The following is a 25,580-nucleotide window of genomic DNA, read 5'->3' as shown; positions in this document are numbered from 1 at the left end:
GGGTTGTTATCAATTATATATTCATCTTCAGGAATTAACTGTAGCATTAATAGTACAATACAATGATTTGTTCGTCCGTAGTACGGACAGTTTCAATCGTCTATTGACTGTAAGGAAAATAATTTCCTTCCAATTGTAAGTCACTTTGGATAAAAGCGTCTGCCAAATGACTAAATGTAAATGTAAATGTATTTCTCTGGTCATGAAAAATAATTTCCTTATTAATACATCGCTCATTAGCATGTAACAAAACTGGAACGTTAAAGTGACCTCGTTCTGTGTGTCGCAGACACAGACAACTAAGTGTGAATACATATGGATGTTTATTAAACGAAACTACAGGGAACATGTAACATTGGACAAAACACAAACATACACACATTAAACATAGATGCCAACGGAAGGAAGCCATGGAGAGAGAGAGAGAGAGAGAGAGAGAGAGAGAGCGCTCGCGCGCGCGAGAGAGATTGATTTTGATTTTTCAAAAAAACATTTATTACAGACATATTTAAAAATATAAAACATTAAAATGTAAATCACATCATATTTATAAAAAATGAGAAAAGTACATTTCATTTTCCATAACAGAACACAATGCCCCTCTATGACACCATATATTTTCAAACACTTCTAGACAGTTCGTAGCTTTATAAAAATAAAAATCAATTAACAGTCTAGATTTAATCATAGCTGTGTTACGGGGCTGACGAGACGTGAGACGTGCGGATCCATGTGCAAAGCTTTATTAAAAAGCAGGGTCAGACAGTGGCAAACAGGTATGGCAGAGGCAAGACAGAGCAATCCGGGGCGCAAGCGTGGGTCGATGATCGGCGAACAGTATCCAAAGGGGCAAGGCAGAGAGATAATCCAGAGACAAGAGCAATAATCCAAACAGGGAGCGAACAGAGTCCAAACGGCAGAGGCAAAGGGTAAATCCAGGAAACAAGATCAGGGTCAAACACGGCAGGAAAACAAGGCAAGACTAAGGCTAAGACAATGACTATGGCTCTGTAGAGTTGCTATCGCTATGCGAGTGATAAACGCTAACAATACTCGGCCCCCGAGCAAGAGCAAGTCCCAGGCTTAAATAGTGTGTGATAATGAGCATCAGGTGTGTGTGATGTGTGAATGGTGACAGCTGTGATCTGTGCAATGCATTGTGGGAACTGAAGTCCAGTGTGCTGTGTAGTGTGAGGGTCAATGTGGTGAACAGGTGACCTCTGGTGGTGATTGTCCGGAAGAGCATGGACCAGATTCGTGACATAGCCCCTCCCCAAGGAGCGGCTTCCAGACGCTCCTAAATAATCCAGGAGGGCGGTGGAGCGGAGGAGGAACAGGGGGAGGGACGGAGGGCCAGGTCCTTGAGGAAGTGGGAAGACCGGGGATTGGGGCAGAGCAGGACCTCCAACCGGAACCGGAGACCAGGACAGAGTAAGAGTCCACCAAGGCGGAGTAGACGGAGCGGGAACCCACCATGGCGGCGCAGACGACCACCAGACCAGAGCAGAAGACCACCACGGCAGGGCAGAGGACCACCAGACCTGAGCAGAAGACCCTAGCCAGGAAGCAGACTGGGCAGGAAACCACGGCAGGGTCTGAGATCTGGGGGAAACAGAGACAGACAACACAGGGAGAGCAGAGACAGACAATACAGGGAGAGCATTCATGATCTCAGGGGGCGTGGCAGGGCAGGATTCATAGACAGCGTTCTTTGCCGTGACAGGACAGGGCGATAGCTCACAGGCGGCCTCCTTGGCCGTGACAGGACAGACAGTGAGTTCGGGAACGGCCTCCATGACCGTGACGGAGCAGACAGTGAGTTCAGGAACAGCCTCCGTGGCCGTGACAAGGCAGACCGTGAGCTCAGGAACGGCCTCCATGGCCGTGACCTGAGAACTGGATTCTCGGGATTCGGGATCGGCACTCCTGGCCGTGAATTGAGAACTAGATTCTCGGGGGCGCTCTGAAAGCGCGGATTCAGAGGGGTGCTCTTTTAGCGCAGAGCTGGACGGACCCAGCGGAGACTAAGGAGAGCTGGGCGAGACCAGCGGGAGCTCAGGTGGGCTGGACGGGACCAACGGGAGCTCAGGTGGGCTGGGCGAGACCAGCGGGAGCTCAGGTGGGCTGGGCGAGACCAGCGGGAGCTCAGGTGGGCTGGGCGAGACCAACGGGGACGAAGGAGAGCTGGACGAGACCAGCGGGGACGAAGGAGAGCTGGACGAGACCAGCGGGAGCTCAGGTGGGCTGGACGAGACCAGCGGGAGCTCAGGTGGGCTGGACGGGACCAGCAGGAACTCAGGTGGGCTTGCCTTGGCCGCAATCGGCGGCAGGTTTGAGAAACTAGGGGTAGACTCGTGGACTGAAGAGGCCTCAGGAGCACAGTGTGCAGCCTACACACTCAAAATGGCGACCGCCATAACGGGAAGTACTGAGGTCAGGGGAACAGTCACTGTAACAGCCAGGGTTGAGGCCCTGGGAATGCCAGCTGCTCGCACCGATATCAGTGGTGGGTCCCTTATGCTGGAAACCAGACAGGGAACTCGAAGGACTGACCTTAAATCCGTGGTAACAGCCTCTGGCAGTTCGGCGGAGGCGTGAAGAGACTCTGGCTGGAGCACTGAGACGTGGGCAGACTCTGGCTTGACAGCGACGACGTGAGCAGACTCTGGCTGGACAGCGACGACGTGAGCAGACTCTGGCTGGACAGCGGAGACGTGAGCAGACTCTGGCTGGACCGCGGAGACGTGAGCAGACTCTGGCTGGACCGCGGAGACGTGAGCAGATTCTGGCTGGACAGCGGAGACGTGAGCAGACTCTGGCTGGACAGCGGAGACGTGAGCAGACTCTGGCTGGACAGCGGAGACGTGAGCGTGCTCTGGTGTGGACGCCATTAGATGAGTGAGTGCGGTGTCGGGTTCCTCCGCGACACCCACAGTGAACGGAGAGCCCACACACAGCAAGGCATAGTCCATGAACTGTGCAAGTGACGAACGCGGACCCTCTCTAAAGAGTTTCGCTCTGAGAGGTCTATTAAGGCCATCACCAAACAGATCAATTAAAAAACAGTCTGGCAAATCAGAGTCATTGGCTAAATTTAAAAACTCCTCGATACACTCCTCCAGCGATCGGGTACCCTGCTTGAAACGCAGCAAACGAAAAGCTGTGTCCATGCCATCCTCCTGATCCTCTGAAAAGCTGCTGGATCCTCTTGTGGCCGAGTATTCTGTTACGGGGCTGACGAGACGTGAGACGTGCAGATCCATGTGCAAAGCTTTATTAAAAAACATGGTCAGAAAACAGGCAGGGTCAGACAGTGGCAAACAGGTATGGCAGAGGCAAGACAGAGCAATCCGGGGCGCAAGCGTGGGTCGATGATCGGCGAACAGTATCCAAAGGGGCAAGGCAGAGAGATAATCCAGAGACGAGAGCAATAATCCAAACAGGGAGCGAACAGAGTCCAAACGGCAGAGGCAAAGGGTAAATCCAGGAAACAAGAGCAGGGTCAAACACGGCAGGAAAACAAGGCAAGACTAAGGCTAAGACAATGACTATGGCTCTGTAGAGTTGCTATCGCTATGCGAGTGATAAACGCTAACAATACTCGGCCCCGAGCAAGAGCAAGTCCCAGGCTTAAATAGTGTGTGATAATGAGCATCAGGTGTGTGTGATGTGTGAATGGTGACAGCTGTGATCTGTGCAATGCATTGTGGGAACTGAAGTCCAGTGTGCTGTGTAGTGTGAGGGTCAATGTGGTGAACAGGTGACCTCTGGTGGTGATTGTCCGGAAGAGCATGGACCAGATTCGTGACAAGCTGCAAACATCATTACAACATTATAAACACCTTCTTGTTCAACTTTTTTCTTTCTGCTAACATATATTGCCATTTTTGCTTTGCCTATAATAAAATTTATCAATTGGCATTCAAATTGTCTTTTTCTGGTATATTTAAAACCAAAAATGAAAACTGGTACAATACATTTTTCATCAAAACAGATCAAAATATTCTTCAACAAATCAAATAAAGGCTTAAGTCTTGAGCAATTCATAAACATATGAAAAACAGTTTCTCTTTGAGAACAAAAAGGGCACTTTTGACTAACATTTGGATTTAAGATAGAAATAAAAGAATTAACAGCAATTATACCATGTATAATTCTCCACTGTAAATCTCCAATTCTTTTTGTTAATGGTGGCTTGTAAAGTGCCCTCCACTCTGGTTTTACATCTTTATCAACTTCAAAAAAGGTGCGCCAAGGTGAATCAACTCTCTCATGTAAACCTTTTTTGTTGAAAACTTTTACACAAGAATTGTACATTTGTTTTCCCACCACTTCATATAAATCCATATCTGATACATTTTCCAAAAAAACTCCCGAATATTCCCCTATATTTGGGGACAAAAAACACTTTGGAAAGGCATCTTTAGCACAAGTTTCTCAGCAAAACAATTTTCAAGCATGTTCAACTCTTTTACTGTAAATACAGATTGCAAATTCTGAATTTTTTTTTCAACAATTCGAACTGATTTAATACCTAATGAAGCACTCACATTTTCCACATTTTTAAAACAGGGACCAGTCACATTAATTAAACGCCCCAGTGTTACAATCTTGGATTTAATAAAAGAACCATTTAATAGTCCACATGTATCTGAAATGTCCAGACGAGCACCGTAAATTATGGGTTCTTCTAATAACCAAAAAAGAGAATCTGTACTCTCAGTTCTCTTCACTTTAAAAAGGTCCCATATTTTAAACAGATTTCTATAAAAAACAGGAAGCTTCGATATATTAATTCTTTTTGGATCCATCAAAAATAAATGCTTACTTAAACAGAGTTCATCAACGGATTTAAGTATAACACAGGCCACTGATTTCCAAGCCAAATTCTCCGAACTGGTAAGCAATCGTTGTATGAATTGTAGCCGAAAGGCCGCAGTGCTGCTTTGCACATGTATAAGTCCTTGACCCCCTTCTTCTTTTTTTAAATACAGAATGTTGTGTGGTATCCAGTGTAACTTGTCCCAAAAAAAGTCCAATAAAACAGACTGGATTTTTCCGAGTAAATAAGCAGGTGGATCAATGCAAGCCATCCGGTACCACAAAGAGGAAGCCACCAAATTATTGATAACCAAAGTACGTCCTCTCTATGATAAATTTGCTACAATCCATTTCCATTTTCCAAGTCGGCTCTTAAGCTTTTCAACAGTTCCCATCCAATTCTTTTGAACTATTGTTTCATTACCTAAATATACTCCCAGATATCTCAAACCATCTCTTGTCCAACATAAACCCTCTGGAAGATTTGGTGGTGCTCTATTTTTCCACTCTCCCGTCAAAACTGCCTCACTTTTATTCCAATTAATTCTTGCAGAAGAAATTAAACCAAAATCCTTCAATGTCTTTAGTAATAAATCTACATCATTTTGTTTATTAATCATTATAATTACATCATCTGCATATGCAGACAGACACAAAGAAATCTTACAATTTGGTAAAGGCACCCCTTCTAAAACTCTCCTTAAAACACTTAAAAGTGGTTCAATTGCGAGAGTATATAATAACCCTGACAGAGAACAACCCTGTCTTACCCCACGACATACTTTAAAAGGAGCACACAAGCCACCATTAATCTTCAGAATACTCTCAATATCACAATATAAGACTTTAACATAAGATAAAAATTCAAGGTTAAAACCAAACGCCTGAAGAGTCTTCCACAAATAGTTGTGTTCTACACGATCAAAGGCTTTCTCTTGATCTAAGGAAATCAAGCCTATATCAAGACCAAACATGTTAGATACTTCAAACAAATCTCTAATTAAATGAATGTTATCAAAAATTGACCTACCAGGCACGCAATACGACTGTTCAAGATGAATGACCTCATCTAAAACTTCACCCAAACGGGTAGCTAGCACTTTAGATAGCAGCTTATAATCACAACACAATAAGGACACAGGTCTCCAATTTTTAATATCATTCAAATTAAGCACTACTAACAAATCTTCTCCAATAACAGACCAAAAACTTTTGTAAAACTCAACCGGGATTCCATCTAACCCAGGAACTTTACCATTATCTATTCCCTGAAGAGCTTTAAACAATTCTTCCAAGCCAATAGGCTTTGAAAGTGTTAAATTAGCTTTATTAGACATTTTTGGTAAATTTTCAAAAAAAGTCTCTTCTATGTCTTTATCTTCTTTATATTCAGATTTGTAAAGTTTTTCATAAAAACTAACTGCTCTTTCTCTTATTTCCTTAGAATCCGACAACAAAGATCCAGACTCAGAAAGTAATGAATGGATAAAACGTTTCTGGCCATTCTTTTTTTCCAAACTGAAATTTTTTTTTGACAGTACATCCATCTGTTCTACTATTTTAAAACACGATCTGGCCAGCGCACCCTGTGCCTTCATCTCTTGTAGGTCAGATAAAGCAGTTTTCTTTAAAAAAAGAGAGTCGATATACGCTTGATTCCCACTTAATTGTGCCATCTCTTGAAAATTAAAAATTTCAGTTTCTAAAACTCTTATAGACTTAACTGTCTCTTTTGTGATATTTTGAGTATACTGTTGACAAAAAATCTTGATCTGAGTCTTGCCAAAATCCCACCAACTCTGCAGAGAAGAAAAAGAAACCTTTTCATTTCTAAAATTTTCCCCAAAAAAAGTCTCTTTAAAATAAGCATCATTCATCAAAGCAGTGTTAAAGTGCCAATACGCACTCTTTGGTGACACAGCATTAAAGAAAACACTACATATAACTAAACTGTGGTCTGAAAAACCTACTGGGTATATTTTACAACTCTTAAAAACACTGTGATGGTGCTTGAAACTGTAAAATCTATCCAGTCTTGCTAAAGACAATAAATTTTCATGTGCATGAGCCCATGTATATTGCCTTACATTTCCATTTAAACTTCTCCAGACATCAGAAAGGTCATTTCTTTCAATTATTTCACAAAGCCGCCTACGAGAAGGCATATGTGGTTCTATATGATTACGATCAATATTTTGCTCGACACAATTAAAATCTCCACCAAGAAATAAATATTCTTCGCTATTGCATTTATCTAGAGTTGAGCATAAAATATCTAAAAAAGCTACTCTCTCTATTGGTAAAGTGGGGGCATATACACAAATAAACACCAGAACATATTTTTCAAAAAGGGCTTGAATTTTCAAAAGTCTCCCTTTCACTATTTCCTCCATTTTAAAAGAGCATGGGGTAAAGTTATTTGCAAACAGGATGGCAACTCCTCCACTACGTGAAGTTTTATGACTTAGAAATATATGACCGTTCCATTCTTTTATCCAATCTGTAACATTTTTCTCATCACTGTGTGTTTCTTGTAAAAAGAGAACATCCAGTTGTTTCTGTTTCATTGTTTCATACACTTGCATTCTCTTTACATCACCTCTGGCTCCGTTCACATTTAAAGATGCTATACGGATATCTGTCATGTGCAAAGAAAAAAAGGAAACAGCAAAAAACATTAAACCATACAGAAACACACAGCCGCTCAAGATAAAAGAGTTATGCCACTTTGTCATCATTATTATTCAACTGATTTTGTATTTTTGAAACAAATGTTTTCAGTCGGTATACTTCTTTATCCAGAAAACAGCCTTCACTCATTAAATTCTTAGTGCTTTCCACAAACCGTTTCAGATCTGGGAAAAAATCAGCGATCTGTACCCCTCTCTGATTTTTTGTTACTTTTAAAAACTTCTTAATTTCTTCAGCACTGTAATCAATACATTTCCATTCACTTTGTGAGCAACTTGAAGCACTAGAATCAGACAATTCACTTTCACTTTCAAAATTATCTGTATCATTCTTCTGCTCTTTTCTTGCTTGTTTCGATTCTTCTTCTCTGTTTTTCTTTTTTCCTTTTTAAAGGAGTTTTGAAGACAACTTGATCCATGTCAACTTCACACAAATTTACATTGTCTGATAAAGACTCTATATCAGATAAACAATTCAGTGAACTATTTTGTGTGTCCATCAATTCTATCACAATAACTTCTTTAAGCAAGCTCACGTTCGACTTTGTTTGATCTTTATCAGTACAACCATTATTCTCCATGACTTCAATCATGGTTTGAACAGTTTCAACTGTTTGTTCACAAGGCACTTTATTAGTTTTGCCCTTGACACTCTGTGCTGAATTCACAGGTACTGGCACAGATGTTCCATCAACGCTTTCCGCGTCTTGCACCACCCTCTCGTCTATCGTATCTTGCCTTATACGTGTACCCCCATTTTCCGGACAGGCACGAGCCAAATGGCCAGTTTTTCCACATCCGAAACACTTCATTATATCATTGGATACATAGACAGTATAGTCGAAATGATCAAATCTGAATTTCAGATTTAAATTCAGTTCTGTTCTGTTCTCACTCAAAATCATGTAAGTGAATCTTTTAAAAGACACCACATGTTTGATCAATTCAGATTTACTCCCGATCGCAATCTTTTTCACTGGAGCAACCAACTTTCCGAAACGCGATAATTCCTTAACCAAGATTTCATCTTTAATAAAAGGGGGGATGTTTGACAGAATAACTTTTCTAGCAGGAGTTGATAGAGAAAGCAAAGGTGTAAACAGGCCATGAATTACAACCCCTCTTTCCACTACATTGTTTGCATTCTCTACAGTGTTCAAAAAACAAACAACTGCATTACTCATCCTTGACGCTGCTAGAATACTTTTGTGTCCAACAACCTCTCCGATTGCCAATATGCAATCTTCCACACTTGCAGCGGCCGCCACTTTGACCCCGTGGCGCCGCGTTAGTGAACCGAGCTATCAACACCTTGGGCCGCCATGCCCTCGGCGATACACTATCAACCAACGGTCGAAACACTATTTTGTTTTATCCACTCAATGCAGGTTAAACACCAGAAATAGCGATATTCAACCAAAAAAAAGCCACAGCGGGCAAAAAGAACTAAACTCGCTCGAACTCACCACACGCTCTCTACACTCACACACCAGACGCCCACGCATGCGCGCGAGAGAGAGAGAGAGAGAGAGAGAGCGAGCGCTTGCGCGCAAGAGAGAAAGCATAATGGCACATTGATTTGCACATGAGCTAAACACAACCTGTTAGAACCATCAAAGAATTACATCACCTTAATCAAAAATGGTCGAAGCCTAGAAGCGCATCTAAACAGTTAACAAGCGGTTACTTGCACAGGTTTGTTGATGCTGAGTAAAGTGTTCTGCTGCATGTATAATGCGTAGATTCTTGATGAATTCCTTTAGGAGTGAAAGCTTCGTCATTCCAGCCACGGGTTGATTGGTCCGAAGTTAAATCGTCAAAGTTACTGAGCTCAAAACTGCCAGAAGCTCGGACTTCCCGCGAAGGTAAAGATAAGACGTCGTCTTTTTGGTGTGGGAGAAGTTTTATCTGACCCTGTTACACCCATTTTTTTGGTCAGTTTTACCAATAACAAGGCACATAGTTTCAGCGGGAAAGTGTCTCTTTGTCTCACTTGACACCTCATTTGCATGTTTTATGATTGTTCTGCTCGATCGTGATGGTCAAATGGCAGGTGGATCATGAAGGTCAGATGGCAGGTGGATCAGACAGGACAGATGACAGGTGGTTTCTAATTTTCCTCAGGCTTTGGATCCTCAGCTTGGGTGTTAACCTTAGTCACGTTCAGCATTGTCTCCGCCAGGGTCGCTCTTCTCCAGTGATTCCGTTCGAAGGTCTGAGGAAGTGCAGCCGTGCACCTGTTCATAGACCTTTGCACCACGTTGACTCTCAGGACTGGATGTGGGTCTGAGGTGGTGTTACCTGTCTCTGTCAGTCGCATGAGCTTCCATTTCTGGATATCTTGGCCTTCTGCAGCGTTCGGTCAAACTGGGTGACGTTTTAACCAGCTTGTCAAGGTCTTTAAGAGTCGTCTCATGTGCAGTTTCAGGATCTGCATGGAGAGCTTTCTTCTTTTGTTAGAAGGGAAGAGTTCTGTGATGAGGGCTGGCAATGCTTTGTTTGTGGCCATTCACTTCTTCCATTATGTAGTAATTCTTGGATGGGGGACCCCTTTCTCCTCAGCGGTGGTGATGCTGATGAGGGCTCCACTTTTCTTGGCTCTAATTACTTTTCAGGTGGTCTTCCAGAGCATTTATTTTAAGGTCAGTTTTGGCGTTCTCTAGTAGCTGTTCTGCAGACTATAGATGTCTTCTCATGTCTTTCTGGGAAGCCTTTAGCTCTTGTCGGTCATGTTTAGCAACTACAAGGGCTTCTTGGAGCTGTTCAATTTTTCCTTTGGTTCCTGTTTCACTCAATCTGGTACCTTGAGTTTATCCTGGGTTTTCACTTTGAGCTTGTCTGTGCAGCGTGAGATGTGCAATAGCTCCCTCAGGAACTCAGTGGTCTGACGCCTGAAATCATCCTGGACTTTCACTGCCAGCTTGTCTTCGTAGCTTTGGGCATGTGTCAGCTCCTTCTGACGATGGGTGCTGTGCTCGTCGCTTACTGTCAGCTGGGCTGTGAAGGTGTAGCTTAGGGAACTGATGGCCTTGTTTAGCTCCCCGTGGTGGTGATTCTGGGTTGGGTCGTGTGTCAGGAGTCTCTTCCGAATCGTGACTATTACTCAGAATATTAAAAGTTCAATGGTCTTGTGAGTGAGACTACACTCAAAAAAATGATTCGGTCTAGATTTGCATTTTATGTAATTCAATTGCATAACAAATTTCCATCTATTTAGATTACATAATTTTAACATATAACAAATCAATAAACTTAATGTGATTCATATGCATCAGTCATACGTGAATGAAACAGGTAAGATTTATGTAATAATTCACAGCAATGTCCGCACACTGCTCAGTGTTCATGTGTTTCCACACTACAGAGTGTTCAAGTAGAATTGAAGCAGTGTTGGAGTTAAGAAGATAATTATGTGATGATTGATCATTAATGATGAACAGCTGCTGTTATCAAGAAGAATCACTGAAGGAAAGAGAAACACAAGAGCTACAACTGACTTCAGCCACAGCCGAAGATGAAATCAACTGAAATAAAGAAGACATTAAATGCTTTAAGATCTGATTAAACAACTCCACAAACAGCATCAGATTGACCAGACTGATTATATTTCTGTCAGACTTCTAGAGAAGCTCTTATTGAGCATTAACAGAGGTTTAGATGCTTTATTGTTTTGTTTGAAATCACTATCAAAGAGACCAGTGTTTCCTTTTGTTGGGTTCTTGACTTGACATTTTGGTGTTAATTTGACACTGGCTGCTTTAATTGTGTGTTTATATAAAGCACGTTAAGCTTAACCAGCAAAGACAAGTGAAAAAGAGTTGTGGGAAAACAATCCACTGGCTTTGTTTCAAATCAAATATCTGATTATGTGGATATTGTATTGCTTTAGATTTGTTAATAGCCTTGTATCTTGCAGTATTGTAAAAACAGATAATTTACAAGTCACTTTGTGCACAGGAAATTTTCATCTGCAGCAACACAAAGACCACAGACATCAAGAATCAGTGTATGATTCTCAACAATGGTGACAGACAACAAAATGCTTCATGTTGCAATGAACTATTCTGGTAATTCGCAATAAGAGCTTCTCTAGAAGTCTGACAGAAATAAAGTCAGTCTGGTTGGTAATGTGAAGCTGATAAAGCTGTTTGTGGAGTTGTTTAATCAGATCTTAAAGCATTTAATGTCTTCTTTATTTCAGTTGATTTCATCCTTGGCTGTGGCTGAAGTCAGTTTTTGTTCTTGTGTTTCTCTTTCCTTCAGTGATTCTTCTTGATAACAGCAGCTGTTCATCATTAATGATCAATCATCATTTAATTATCTTCTTAACTCCAACCCTGCTTCAATTCTACTTGAACACTCTAGTGTGGAAACACATGAACACTGAGCAGTGTGGGGACTTTGCTGTGAATTATTACATAAACCTTATTTGTTTCATTCACGTGTAAATGAATCACATTAAGTTTACTGATTTGTTTTATGTTAAAACTATGTAATCTAAATGGATGGAAATTTGTTGTGCAATTGAATTACATAAAATGCAAATTTAGACCGAATAATTTTTTTGAGTGTATATTCAAGCATTGATTTAAAAAAAGAATGCATAATGCATTAGCTTATACTAGGGTTTTAGCGGTACATAACATTTGCGGTTCGGTATGTAGCTCTATTTTTTTAAGCCATGGTTTGGTACAATTTTGGTAAAATTAGGGGGAAGAAATGTGTAGCGTACGCTTAAGATCATTGATGGGTGTTTACACTTTATGGCTTAAGAGACCCTTTTAGCCTTTTGACATTTGCATATAACTCACAGACCTGGCCCCACATTATACCTTTATATGGGTGCTAAATTGCCAATGGTTGTCCCCCCTCTATCAAGAAGAGGCTAAACAGATCAACTCTGTTCTCTACATCAGACTTAAAACACATTCCAAAGAGAACTAAATGACCCTCAGTAGCAGGCACCAACGGCCTGGCTGAGCAGTGGACTACCTCCACGATTACAACACACATAACACACATGCATAGAGACATTTCCTTTATTTAGACTATAATCAATCAGTTACAAATGTATCTGGTATATGCATGTGTTGTTTGTATGTTTCCTTAGTATATTAGCCTACTTACCACTCGTTATCTGTATTAGTTAAGCTCTAAATGCTCATATTCAGGAGTATGAATGTATCTCTGGTTTAATATCTTCTAGATGTTTCTTTCTTGATATCAAAATGATCTGCTCTTTATTCATAAAACAATAATGTACACTATGTGATCATGAAGATGCTTCTAGGCTTCGACCCCTTTTAATTAAGGTGATGTTATTCTCTGATGGTTCTTGACAGGTTGTGGTTAGCTGATGTGTAAATCCTGCCATTACACTCTACTCTCTTGCGTGCGAGCGCTCTTTCTCTCTCTCTCTCTCTCTCTCTCTCTCTCTCTCTCTCTCCAAGCGTTCCTTGCGTTGGCATCTGTTTAATGTATGTATATTTGTGTCCAGTTCGATGTTGCATGTTCCCCTGTAGTGTAGTTTAATAAACATCCATATGTATTCACGCTTGGTTGTCTGTGTCTCCTGCTCACAGAACGAGGTCACTTTAATGTTCCGGTTTTATTACATGCTCTGTGAGCAATGCATTAATAAGGAAATTATTTTTTGTGGCCAGAGAAATAATTCTCCTTAGAGTCAATAGACAATTAAAACTGTCCGTACTGCGGACAAACAAATCATTCTGTTGTACTATTAATGCAAAAGTTAATTACAGAAGATGAAAATATTTGATAACAACCTGTTATGATTAACTATGTTCATCTTACTTTGAGCTAATTTGCTACAGATGGTGGAGAATTTAGGGCAACATTTTAAACCTGGTTCTGTGAGCAGACTCAGTAACAATGGTGTGTTTCTTATGTGTGTTTATCCAAACCAAGACTACTATCGAACCATGTCTTTTTGTGAATGAATGTGTAGGCTATACATGCCCACTTTCCGTGCTTTAACAGTTCTCGAGTTTCTCACTGAGAAACCAGCCACTATTAATGCCTTAAGTTAAATGCAGTTTATAAATTTGACCCTATAAAAGGATGAAACCTTTTATAATGAGTCTTAATGCTATTTTGAGCGAAGAAACCCTCTTTTGGGCGTGAAGAAGATAGCAAGCGATGTTCTTCACTTATCTTTAAATTAAGGCCTTAAATTATGTATAGCTATATTGATGCCGTTGGTGTTCCAATGCCATACAACTAGACTATTACTCCCGTGGGTTTAACCATTAGCGTAGCTAACTAATGCGTGCCCCCTCGCCCAATCACGGAGCAAAATGAATCTTACTGCAGGTCAGTATCGGATTAATGATAACTGGGAGTCTTAAAATCTTGATCACGTAATTGTTGCAACAACCGCATAAGTCCTATATATCTGACGAAGAAATCCCAGATCGGCATCGCGTATAAATAGTTTTATATTAAGGTTATCTGATCCTGGGTGAAGAATCCCCACTTTAACTTTTGAACAGCATAAGCCCCATATCTGACTAGTAAATCTCAGATCGGCAGTGCGTATAGAGTTTTAGATTAAATCTATATAATATTCGGCGAAGAAAATCCCAATTTTCGGGTTTTTGTTTTAAACTGCGTAAGTCTCTCCTGAACAGATAAAATCTCTTCAGGACAGTGGCTTAAGTTTTAGCTGTGTGATGAGAAGGAAAAAATCTCACTACAGTATTGGGTACTTCATCTGTTTATTGTCGCGTATCATTGCATTCATATTAATCCATTGATGTGATGCAATTGATGGTCAATTTAATGGTGTAATGCTTTGCCGTTGTCTGTGAAGTGAACGCACTGTGTAAGATATGAATGAAGTGTGAACGACAGGTCATGACTGGCTGAGCGCGAAATTCCCATGCATATTTACATCCGACTCACGTGCTTCGCGCACACCGGCTGTTAAGTGTGCATCAGTTTCTTAGCAACGTCTGACCCCGGAAGGCCATAGCGAGCCCTTCTGGTTCAAACTCAAGACAGTGGACACGTCACAGACTAATGTAAACAGACCACTGCATGTAGCCGAAGCTACCACACGAACAGCCCTACATGGATAGAAGCTAAAGCCCCTTTCCTCAGCTGTTAGCTGTTAGCATCCGACTAACACTTAGAGACAGTATGTGTATAGTGTAACAGTTCCCTTCCTCCCTCTACAGTTTCTTTCTGTTCCATCTTCTGTTGGGCTATCAATTACTTTGGTCTCCCCATATGCTTTGGTTTATTTGTGTATTTTATTTTACTGTGTTATTTGCAGCAATTATTTATTTATTTTATTTGGGCTTATTTTATTTAATCTACTCCAGTCTGTTGTTAAGTCTAGCTACACCTATTGAGCAAAACTGAATTTACTTAGATTCTAAATCTATTTAAAACAATTTCCCCTTTACTTTCCTAAGCAATTAGGACATTTTAACTTTGTTTCTAATTTTCAATTTTATTTTGTTACCCTTTTCTTCTCCTTCCCCTATAGGCATAGGTAATGCTAACCACTGCGGTGCACAATGAGCTCTCAAATCTATTAGTGGCCCACCATCACACGTCTGATTCCCTTGCTCATTGGCATCAAGCTGCTTCATGTATCCTAGACGCTTAATCTTTCTGTTGTGCCCTCTCAATGTTCCCTGTTAGGTAGCATGCCCCCTGGTGCTTGGGCAGTGAGTTGATGAGTCATCCATGGGGAATTCTCGGTGTACTGGAGGGTGCCTCGGATACCTCTGACCCTGTACTCCGGGAGGCAACACGCAACACAACATCTATGACAGACCGGAAGTTGGCAGTGGGGTACCTCAAGTGTATCAACCATACTGACTGACACATAAAGGCAATTTTGGTTAATTACCCTGTGAAGTTATATGGTGGTCCATCCTTTTGAGAGGAGCGAACTCATCCAGAGCTTGAGGCCCAAAAGGGGTCCGTGTAACTTGGCACCCACAGGCGAAACCCAATTTTGGCAGTGCCAGCTAGTCGTTGACCCTTCCTCACTTGAGTGATGTAACATTGTACCAAAAGTCATTGCTGTTTGAGTGGTTGCCACCGGGTGCCATGGGTGCGAGTGATCAGGAGCACCTGCAGTTGCATGCTCGGGAGAGTCAAGGGAGATGTCCCAACCATTGGAGTTCAAGATATAGCCATACACTCAAAATTAACCTTGAAGAAGACTAGAGAGCCTCTCTGCTTTAACATGCTTGGTCTGTCCAGCTATCTCTCTCATCACCTCCCTAGGAAGTACAACCCCCGGAGAGCCCCCGCTCTGCAGTCCTTGTCACAGCCTGTAGAAGTGGTAATAAGCCCTTGATTTCCCACTATCCCTTTCTAGGTTTGAGCTTTGATTTGTTTTATTAATTTTGGTTTTGTTTGTTTTGGTTGTTTTTGTGTGCCTGGAGACCGAACCTGTCTGAAAAATCAGAAAATACTTGGAAATAACATTGATAAACCGAATAGCCTAAGTCATTAAATGACCCCCTAGGTTATCACCCATCAACAGTGTTACTCATTGTTTTTGGGGGCTCACTCACACCAATTATCCTCTCCTGCCTTATCAGCCATGATATTTAAGCGTTTAGTTTGCGTCACTAACTGATCACACCAGTTAACCACGCAACACATAGCCCAAATATTTTAGCTAACTAAATCTGTACGGACTTACATTGGCTTTTTGTGCTTTTCCCTCTCCACCTGTGTTCCACCTGTGTCCAGAACATCCAGCCCTGCCACCCACCTGATCAGCCAAAGGCTTGGCTAAGCACCACAACAGACACCCTCTGGTCTGGGACCACTCCTGATCTACAGCACCTGAGTGAAACAGCTTAATGACAACCTGAACTGGCAGACAGACCATGATCAAACCAAGGCTACAGCCACAGAGAGCCAGCCAGGATCATCGGTGCTCTTGCCTACATCCGCATCATCCATTTAACGCTGAGCGAAAGATGCTTTAACCACAAGGAGGCCCGGAGGACCGGGAGCGTGTGCAGAACTGCCAGACCAGCTGGACCAGAAAGTGACAAGCGGATGAAATGGACAAGGAGCTACAAGAGGAAGTAGAAAGTTTCAGGATGCCTCTACAAAACTAACACAGACACTGAGCGCAGAGAGCAGCTGGAATAGAAGCCAGAGAGGCTCCAACAGGCTGAAGCTCTCTTAAGTAATGGCCCAGGCAAACTGAAACAATGCCTGTGAATGCCACCTGCAAGCAGCCCGAGCTGAAATCCAAGTCCCTGTTCAGCAACGAGGCAACTTCAAACACCAGTCAGGTAAAGTCAAACAAGCCAAGGTGAACTCAATGTCACAAATGAACTGAAATATGCTTGCAGACCACAAGGTGAACAGAAAGGGAAAACACAACACAGAATTTCCCCTGACAAGCAGGCCCAGGCCCCCCAGCCAAGAGCCCGCACCTGCGGTGGGGGGTTTGGGGGGTGGTGGGCGAGAGCCCACTGTTCACACTTCACCAGCCAGCAACCACAGGGGGGTGGGGCGGGGGCCCTTCCAGAGGATCACTGCAGACGCACACACTGTGCGGCCCCACTGACCCCAACAAGCTGGCCAGAGACAATACAACTGTCAACGTAAATACTGCAGAAGGCCACCACTCTTGCCTGCCTGCAAAACATGAACTTTTATGCTTGAACTTGCCCAATGTGACCACACGAGACAGACTATCTGCTCAGCATCGCCTCCAGCTTTGTGGCACACAACATCCTGTACCAGCAGTCTGAAACTGTCAAAGCGGATTACAAAAAACTACAAGAAGCCTGCTACAGCCAGCTCTAAGTCTACGGCAAATAACAGAACAGGTCACAAAGGAGGAAGGCTTCAACTCAAGAACCTTTCCTCCTCCCAAAATCCGCATCACATTGTGAGTCACCACCCAAGCGCCATGGCTTTCACCCGTACAATGACCACCTGACATCTGCAGAACTCAGCCCATAGGGCCTACAGAGAACACAGCGCTGTCTCCATAGAGACGGTTAAAATCCTGCCTATCTCTGCACAGTACCCAGAACTGACTCTGGAGAGCACACAGCGATCCTTAGGACATAAAAGGAACTGATCCTGAGAGTGGCCTCCCCAGCAGGGCAAACAGGATATACCAGACTATCAGACTCCTTTTAAATATGAGTGGCATGAGAAACCAACAACCTTCCAAGAAAGCGCTCCTACTACACAGTAAACTCCCCAGAGTAAAATTAACTCTATTCAGAGAACAGTAGGTCCTTCTCTAAATAGAGAGAGGGACCAAATGTTCTCTGGATCTCTAAATAGAGAGAGGGACCAACTGTTCTCTGAATAGAGTTAATTTTACTCTGGGGAGTTTACTGTGTAAGAGAAACGCCCAGATCTTTACAAACAGACTCTTACCACAGAAACATCCATCCTAACGCCAGATGGTCATGGCACCCAGACAGCACATCAGCAGACGGCTAACCACCCACGACAAAATACACACACAGCTAACTCCCCTGTACTTGACCATCAGCTCCATGAGACCCCAATTAATTAAGGTGATGTGATTCTCTGATGGTTCTTAAGAGGTTGTGTTTAGCTGATGTGTAAATCCTGCCATTACACTCTACTCTCTTGTGTGCGAGCGCTCTATCTCTCTCTCTCTCTCTCTCTCTCTCTCTTTCTCTCTCCATGCCTTCTTTGCGTTGGCATCTATGTTTAATGTGTGTATGTTTGTGTTTAGTTCAATGTTGCATCCATATGTAAACATCCATATGTATTCACGCTTGGTTGTCTGTGTCTGCTGCTCACAGAACGAGGTCACTTTAACGTTCCGGTTTTGTTACATACTCTGTGAGCGATGTATTAATAAGGAAATTATTTTTCGTGGCCAGAGAAATAATTATCCTTAGAGTCAATAGACAATTAAAACTGTCCGTACTGCGGACAAACAAATCATTCTGTTGTACCATTAATGCAACAGTTAATTACAGAAGATGAAAATATTTGATAACAACCTGTTATGATTAACTATGTTCATCTTACTTTGAGCTAATTTGCTACACATGTAAAACAAAATTGCTTGTCTTTTATTAAAAAATAATAAAAATAAAAAACCTTAAAACCTTTTAAAATCCATAGGGATAATGTCTTAATATAGCACTTTTAGCTTGTCATGTGTGATCAGGGTGAGCTGACTTACTTGTAACATATCGTGATTCCAATATGTAATTCCAGTGGACATAACACGTGTAAACTCATCCTGCAAATGAACAAAAATATCACATATTACAAACACAACCAGTAATGGAACATCTCACTCTTCAAATGCAAAAAACAAAACAAAACAAAAAACGCTACAACAACATTATTTCTAGAGGTGGCTGATATATTAAATATTACTGGTGGTTATAATATCGATTATATACATTAAATATTACAAGATTGGATCTTTGAATTTTGTTCAGTAGCATTAAACAGAATTTTAAATCGTTTAATTAAAAATACAATATTTTATTTTCAAGTTATTTTCACTTCCCTAATGTTCCAAGTTTTTTTTGATGCAATGACTACCTCTTTTGTCAGAATTGAGAAGGAAAATACTGACCTTTCAGTTTAGATTTTTTTAATCTTTTCCATTTGCAAGTAATATATTCCCACTTGTGCTTTTACAGATCCCCTCTAATCATCATATATTTAACAGGTGTTTAATCTATTTTTAAAGACCAGTGTCAGTGAAGATGGTGTGATCAGGAAATCTGGTGTTTGTGGGAAATCTGAAGGAAAATCTCCCAGCATTTTACTACGATGTTGCCCTGATGATTGAGGTAATTCACCTCTTAGGTGATGCAGATATGGTCAAAAGTTTACATACACCTTGCTGAATAAACTGCTTCATCAGAGCAAAAATTGCCATTTTTAAATGATTCTATCCTCTTACTGCTTAAATTATTAACATTTTGCAGATACTGCAAGGTGTATATAAACTTTGGACTGCAACCGTGTCTAGTGCTTTCACTCAACTGAACCATTTATAATGACTGGATATGTTTTATAACAATTGTTCATCTTTCTTTCCGCAAGGAATTTTTTTCTGACTTTCCTGCCTCTTTGGAACATTTCCGTTCACAGAGACTGTGGAGAGATGGTGCGCAGCTTCATGACATTTGAAGTTTACTGCTGATGGAGAGCTTCTGGGACACTGACAAACACCACTTCCCAGCAAGTTCATTTGCAGTGTTTTATTTTTTATTAGTTACTTTATTTATTTAGTCAAACTTTCATTCACTAATGCTGGAGTAAGATTTTAGAAGAAACCTTTCGGTTCTGTTTAATGTTGGTGCTAGTAAAGGTTTGAGAATTTATGGCCTGGTTTCACAGACAGGGCTTAGACTAAACCAAGATTAGGCCATAGTTCAATTAGGACATTTTGGTGATTTTCATTAACATGCCTTAGAAAGAACACTACTGGTGTGCATCTTGAGGCAAAACAAAGTCACTGATATTTTTAAAGTTCAGTCAGTGCAAGTTTCTTTCAGAATTCAGTTATTACTGAACTGTGAAAAAAAATTCTAAAACAAATGCCACTGTAGTACTTAAATACTGGGAAAGACGAAAAGCTATATTAGTTCAGGCTTTTAGACATGAACACTTATCATACGATGCTCAACAGTGGTGACACTAATTTTTCATACTGCAGTGCATGATGGGAGTTTTTACTATGGTGTTACCCAGCATGCATTTCAGCATGAAGCATTTTGTTAATTGTCACCATTGTTGAGATTCATATGCTGGTTCTTGATGTCTGCATGTGTCTAATTAGAGTCGGAGTATGCGGTATGTACAGTACGTTTAAAATTAATTCATTATAACTATTAGATCAGTATTTTACTTGCATGCTGTAGTTTCACATGGTTGGTTCGTTACCTAAACATGTAAACAAAATAAAAAGCTGTTTTGAATACAATCAGGCCAAAACCTGATGATTATTTAATCCCATAAAAGCAGCCAATAGATGCACGCTGTAGAGTACTGAGCTCTCTGCTACACAACAGCACATGCAGAGTTACAGAAAAAGATCTAACACAGATGTCAAGGGTCAAGAGCCCAACTAAAGCAAACACTTACCTCCATGAGGGTGGCATCATTTTAACCAATAAAACATCAACATCTGTGATTCTCAATAACAGCAGGTGTTCATCACTAATGCACAATCATCATTTAATTAGTCACTTAATTATCTCATTAACGTTAACTCTTTGAGGACTTGGGATTTGACTCGAGACTTGCTTGTGTATTGAAAGGAATGACTTGGTTCCTCCTCTGGTGAAATCAGCTGCTGAGCTCATGGGTGGAATAAACATATGGCAGGACTTTTACTTTCTGACCCCTGAAAGTATTCTGACAAATTCTTAACTCGTGGCCATGATATAGTCCTACATATGCTATAGCACATTAAATGAAGTCAGATATTATTGCACTTTTCACAGTACACGAAGCAGACATACTTTAACATTGAGCATTTTTAGCTGGGAGATGTTGATAAAAATTATCCACTGTTTGAGATTTAGCTGTGTTGTATAATGAATATTTATATGTAGCCCATATTCATTATTTTAGGATCGGTAGATAAGCACAAACTTAAGAAATTATTATAATTCACTGTAGTTCAGTAAGACATGGGACAAACCAGCAAATGGTTTTATTTTAGAGAACAACTGCTGTGACAAATAAGACAATAATACCAAATCAATAATACCAAATCAGCCAATCAGTGTGAACTGGGATTTTATGTGTGAATAATGGGAATAAGAACCTTTATATTTAAACCTTAAAATTTACTTTTTTTTTTTTCTTTGGCATATAGGCCTATATCAAATGTTTTTGTTTACTACAGCTGTTATTAAATGTGACCAATCAAATATTATTACTAATGTGTTTTAGTGCATATTTAAGCAATAAATGTTCATATATTTTCTCTGTAACATTTTTATTTCTACTTTTATATATTTTATCTTATTCTTGTATAGTTCCTGTAAATAGTGTATAATAGTGTAATTTCTTTATAATGGTGTATACTTTGTGTGTTGTACACTTTTCTGGCATATACTTCCTTTTGTCGTTGTCCTGTTCTACCTGCTTTATGTTAGTGCCTTATATTGTATATGTTCTTACTTTGCCCATTGAGCACTGGCCTCAGATAATGCATTTTGTTTGATTGAACATTATTTGCTGTACAGTTGGAATGACAATAAAGTACACTTTGACATTGATCACTATTATCATCACTAGTACGTTCATTCAATACCTTTACTTCAGTACCATTTTGGTTACTCTACCCACCTCTTCTTCATAAAAAATAGTGATTTTCTTCATGGTGCTGATGGAAGGTGTTATAATGCTGGTTTTATAGCCTCCGCCACCACCCACTAACAGAGGTTTTTCTGATAAAGGAATTAAGAGGAAAAAACATTGGATACATAAATACAGCAATATAATACAGTTTGTCATTGGCAGTTTGGTTGACAATTGCATTTTAAAGTAGAATATATACTTAAAGTTTAAAATCCAGTCACTGTCTCATTCTTGGGTAGAAATATAAATTTAATCTGCTGTAGGATAGTTATAGAGTTTTGCTTGTTTGACAATCCAAACAATAGCTGCGTTTACATGGACCAAACTAATCCAAATTGCATAAGATTAGTAGCAAAGTCATAACAAAAAGAAAAAAGGTCATGTCTAAAGACTTTAGTTTACTTTACAAAGACGGTGATCCAAGATGGCGCTTTCACACCTGCACGGTTGGTTGGGCTCCGTGTTTGTTGTGATATTTTTTAAATTGTTTAATTTTTCTTTTATTATTACAAGATTTTTTCTAGATTTTTTAAAGACAGAAAAAAAACACCAAAACTTATTTTTTCAAACAGTCAACCATGCAAAAGTTATCTGGGATCCTACAGTGAAACCTAGAGGAATCTTTGGAGGACATTTGAATATTAGAAGTCTTATTTTGAAATGTGACAAAATTTGAATTTTGTTAACTGGATCTAATCTTGATTTCTTATGTTTAAGTGAAACATGGTTACATGATAATATTCTAACTAATATGGTTGATATTCCAGGATATATGTGTTATAGAAAAGATAGAGTTACAAGTAGAGGTGGTGATGTATTAATATACATTAAGGAGTCTTTTAAATCTACAGAAATTCCATTGCCTGAAAATGTGTCAATGGAATCTTTGTGTATAAATGTTTCTCTTTCTCCACGTATGGAATTTAATATTGTAGTATTGTATAACCCCTTCAGGATGTTCGGTTACGTTTTATGATAATATAGAATAATTATTTAAGTGTTTTAAACGTAACTGTGAAGTACTTGTTTTTGGAGATTTTAATATAAATTGGTTAGACAAGCGTTGCAGAAAAAAACTTAAGGATCTGTCTTCAAAATATGATTATCAACAGATGATCAGTGGACCTACTCGTATTAGTCGGAAAACACAAACATTAATAGATTTAGTATTTTCCAATAAACCTGAACGTATAACAAAAACGTATAATTTAGTTTGTGGTTTGTCTGATCATAATATAGTATTAACTGTTAGAAAACTTTTTAAAAAACGATCGTAAAGTATCATAATAACCATAATGGATCAGTAAAATTTGGGATTCCTCGTAAAGATCAGGCTGAATTTGAGAAGGAATTAATGGCAATAAGTTGGAATGAAGTCTTACAACATAATCAAGTAAATAAATGTTGTGACGAATTTATGATTAATATTAGTCGTATTGTAGATAAATTTATTAAACGTCGGAAGAAATCATATAGAAAAATACAGCTCCCATGGATAAACGATACGATACGTCAATTAATGAAACAAAGAGATCATGCCTTAAAGATTTTTCATAAAACTAGACAGGAAATAGACTTTCAGCTGTTTAAAGGACTGAGAAATCGAGTAACTAAGGAATTTCATATTTTAAAATCAAATTATTATATTCACATATTATCTGAAGCTAAGGGAAATGGTAATATAATATGGAAACAAATTAATAGTTTAATAAAACCAAAAAGTAAAGCTGAGGATAAATATATTCTTAAAGTTGGAGATGAAATTGTTCATGACTCAAAAAGAATTGCAAATATATTTAATGATTTCTTTATTCAATCAGTAAAAGATCTTGCATCTAATTTTTTAAAAATTGAAGTTGATGGACAGTATATAGATGTGGATCAAGATGCAAATCAATTTGAAAATATGGAGGATAATGTTAAATTATTTGATATTCAGGAAGTGGATCAATCTGTAATTAGGAGAATTATTAATTAATTAAATACTACATATTCTAAAGATATATATAATCTTGACACTGTCTTTTTAAAAAAAACTGGAAGTGTTTTAGTCAAGCCCCTTACTCATCTAATCAATCTCTCTATCAGAACCGGGCAGTTTCCTGATAGTTGGAAAAAAGCATTGGTAAAGCCTATTTTCAAATCCGGGAATACAGATGACATGGTTAATTATAGACCAATTAGCCTTCTTCCAGTTCTGTCCAAAGTGCTGGAAAAGGTTGTATCAGAACAATTTTTGCATCACTTGGAGAATAATAATCTTTTACACCCTTTACAATTTGGTTTTAGACATAATTATTCTACAGAAACAGCTACTTGCTTATTATTAGAAAATATTAAGCGGTCACTTGATAAAGGATGTAAAGTTGGTGCAGTCTTCCTGGATTTGAAAAAGGCATTTGATACCATAAACCATAATATTTTGATGTCAAAAATGACAAAGTATAATATATCAAAGCAATCTTTGTTATGGTTTGATTCGTATTTAAAGGGTCGTGAACAAAGTGTTATCATTAATAATGTTAAGTCAGCTCCTCATAATATCAATATAGGAATTCCTCAGGGAACAATTTTGGGTCCAATTCTTTTTAGTATTTATATTAATGATCTTCCAGAAATATGCCCTAATGCAAGTATTCAAATGTATGCTGATGACACGGTCATTTATGTATCTGGTAGGAATTGTGTGGAAATTGAAGAAAAATTATCAAGAAATTTGGAGAAAGTGTCAGCTTGGCTTGATGCCTCTTTTTTAACCCTAAATACTAAGAAGACAAAGTCCATATGTTTCTCAATAACAAAATTATCGGTAACAGAGTCATTAAACATTAGAATTAAAGACGAGATTATAGAACAAGTATCAGAAGAAAAATATCTTGGTATGATTTTAGATTCTCAGTTAAATTTTAAAAGTCATGTTAAAAAGTTTTGTAAAACAATTAAGGCAAATCTTGCCAGCTTTAGAATAATAAGAAATTGTCTAACATATGACCATGCTTTTTTGTTTTTGAATTCGATGATATTATCACATATGGTATATGGATTATCTATTTGGTCTCAGACAAATCAATGCATAACTAATCAGGTTGAATGCCTCTATAATAGAGCCTTGAAAGTTTTAGATAGAAAGCAAATAAGATACCATCACTGTCAGATCCTTAGTAAATTTAAGATTTTGAGCTTTGCTCACTTTGTCTTTTTTCATTATGTAAAGCTTGTGTTTAAATGTTTAAATGGACTTGCTCCTATGTCTTTATGTAATTTTTTTGTGAGATTACAGGGAAGCAGTAGATCCACTAGAGCGGCTTCTAGTGGAAATTGTAGAGTTACACATTGTAAAACATCATTTGCTCAGACTGCTCTCTCAGTGAAAGGTGTGAAATTTTTTAATTCGTTGCCTGATTATTTAAAATCTACTGTAAATTATAATTATTTTAAAAAAGCCACAAAATCTTGGTTGATACATCAACAAACCTGTAGTCATGTTTAGGGTATTAGTATTATAAATTTGTGTACTACTTGTTTTTTCTTGTAATTGTAATTTATAAAAGCCCTTCTAGGGACAAGTGTTGCGAATTAGCTTTGGCTATAAGCACTATGGTACGTGCATGGGATGACTGTTGTTTCAGTTCCATCTAGTGATGGGAAGTTCGGATCATTTTACCGACTCGGACCTTTGAGTCTCGTTCAGCAAAATGAACGAATCTTTTTTCGAGTCATTTCGTT

General features: G+C 39.4%; 1 protein-coding gene across 3 annotated transcripts in view; it reads right to left on the bottom strand.

Moving 5' to 3' along the window:
• Positions 1–25,580, bottom strand: part of LOC306866001 (cytolytic toxin-alpha-like) — a 114,977-nt gene that overhangs the window by 1,195 nt on the left and 88,202 nt on the right. Inside the window, exons 6-8 of one of the 3 annotated variants that reach the window (XM_079410934.1) lie at positions 21,843–21,943; positions 18,703–18,762; positions 3,398–3,812 (exon numbers count right to left, since the gene is read on the bottom strand). In XM_079410934.1, coding sequence (XP_079267060.1) covers positions 3,549–3,812; positions 18,703–18,762; positions 21,843–21,943 — 425 coding nt within the window. In that variant the 3' untranslated portion in view covers positions 3,398–3,548. Of the gene's footprint in view, positions 1–3,397; positions 3,813–7,307; positions 7,460–18,702; positions 18,763–21,842; positions 21,944–25,580 lie in introns of those variants that run through there. The other 2 variants (XM_079410935.1, XM_079410933.1) reach the window with 2 other exon arrangements.

Source organism: Barbus barbus (genome assembly GCF_936440315.1).
Source record: "Barbus barbus genome assembly, chromosome: 47".
Taxonomy (NCBI): domain Eukaryota; kingdom Metazoa; phylum Chordata; class Actinopteri; order Cypriniformes; family Cyprinidae; genus Barbus; species Barbus barbus.
The sequence above is the reverse complement of the archived record's forward strand: the minus strand, read 5'-3'. Positions and strand labels throughout refer to the sequence as shown.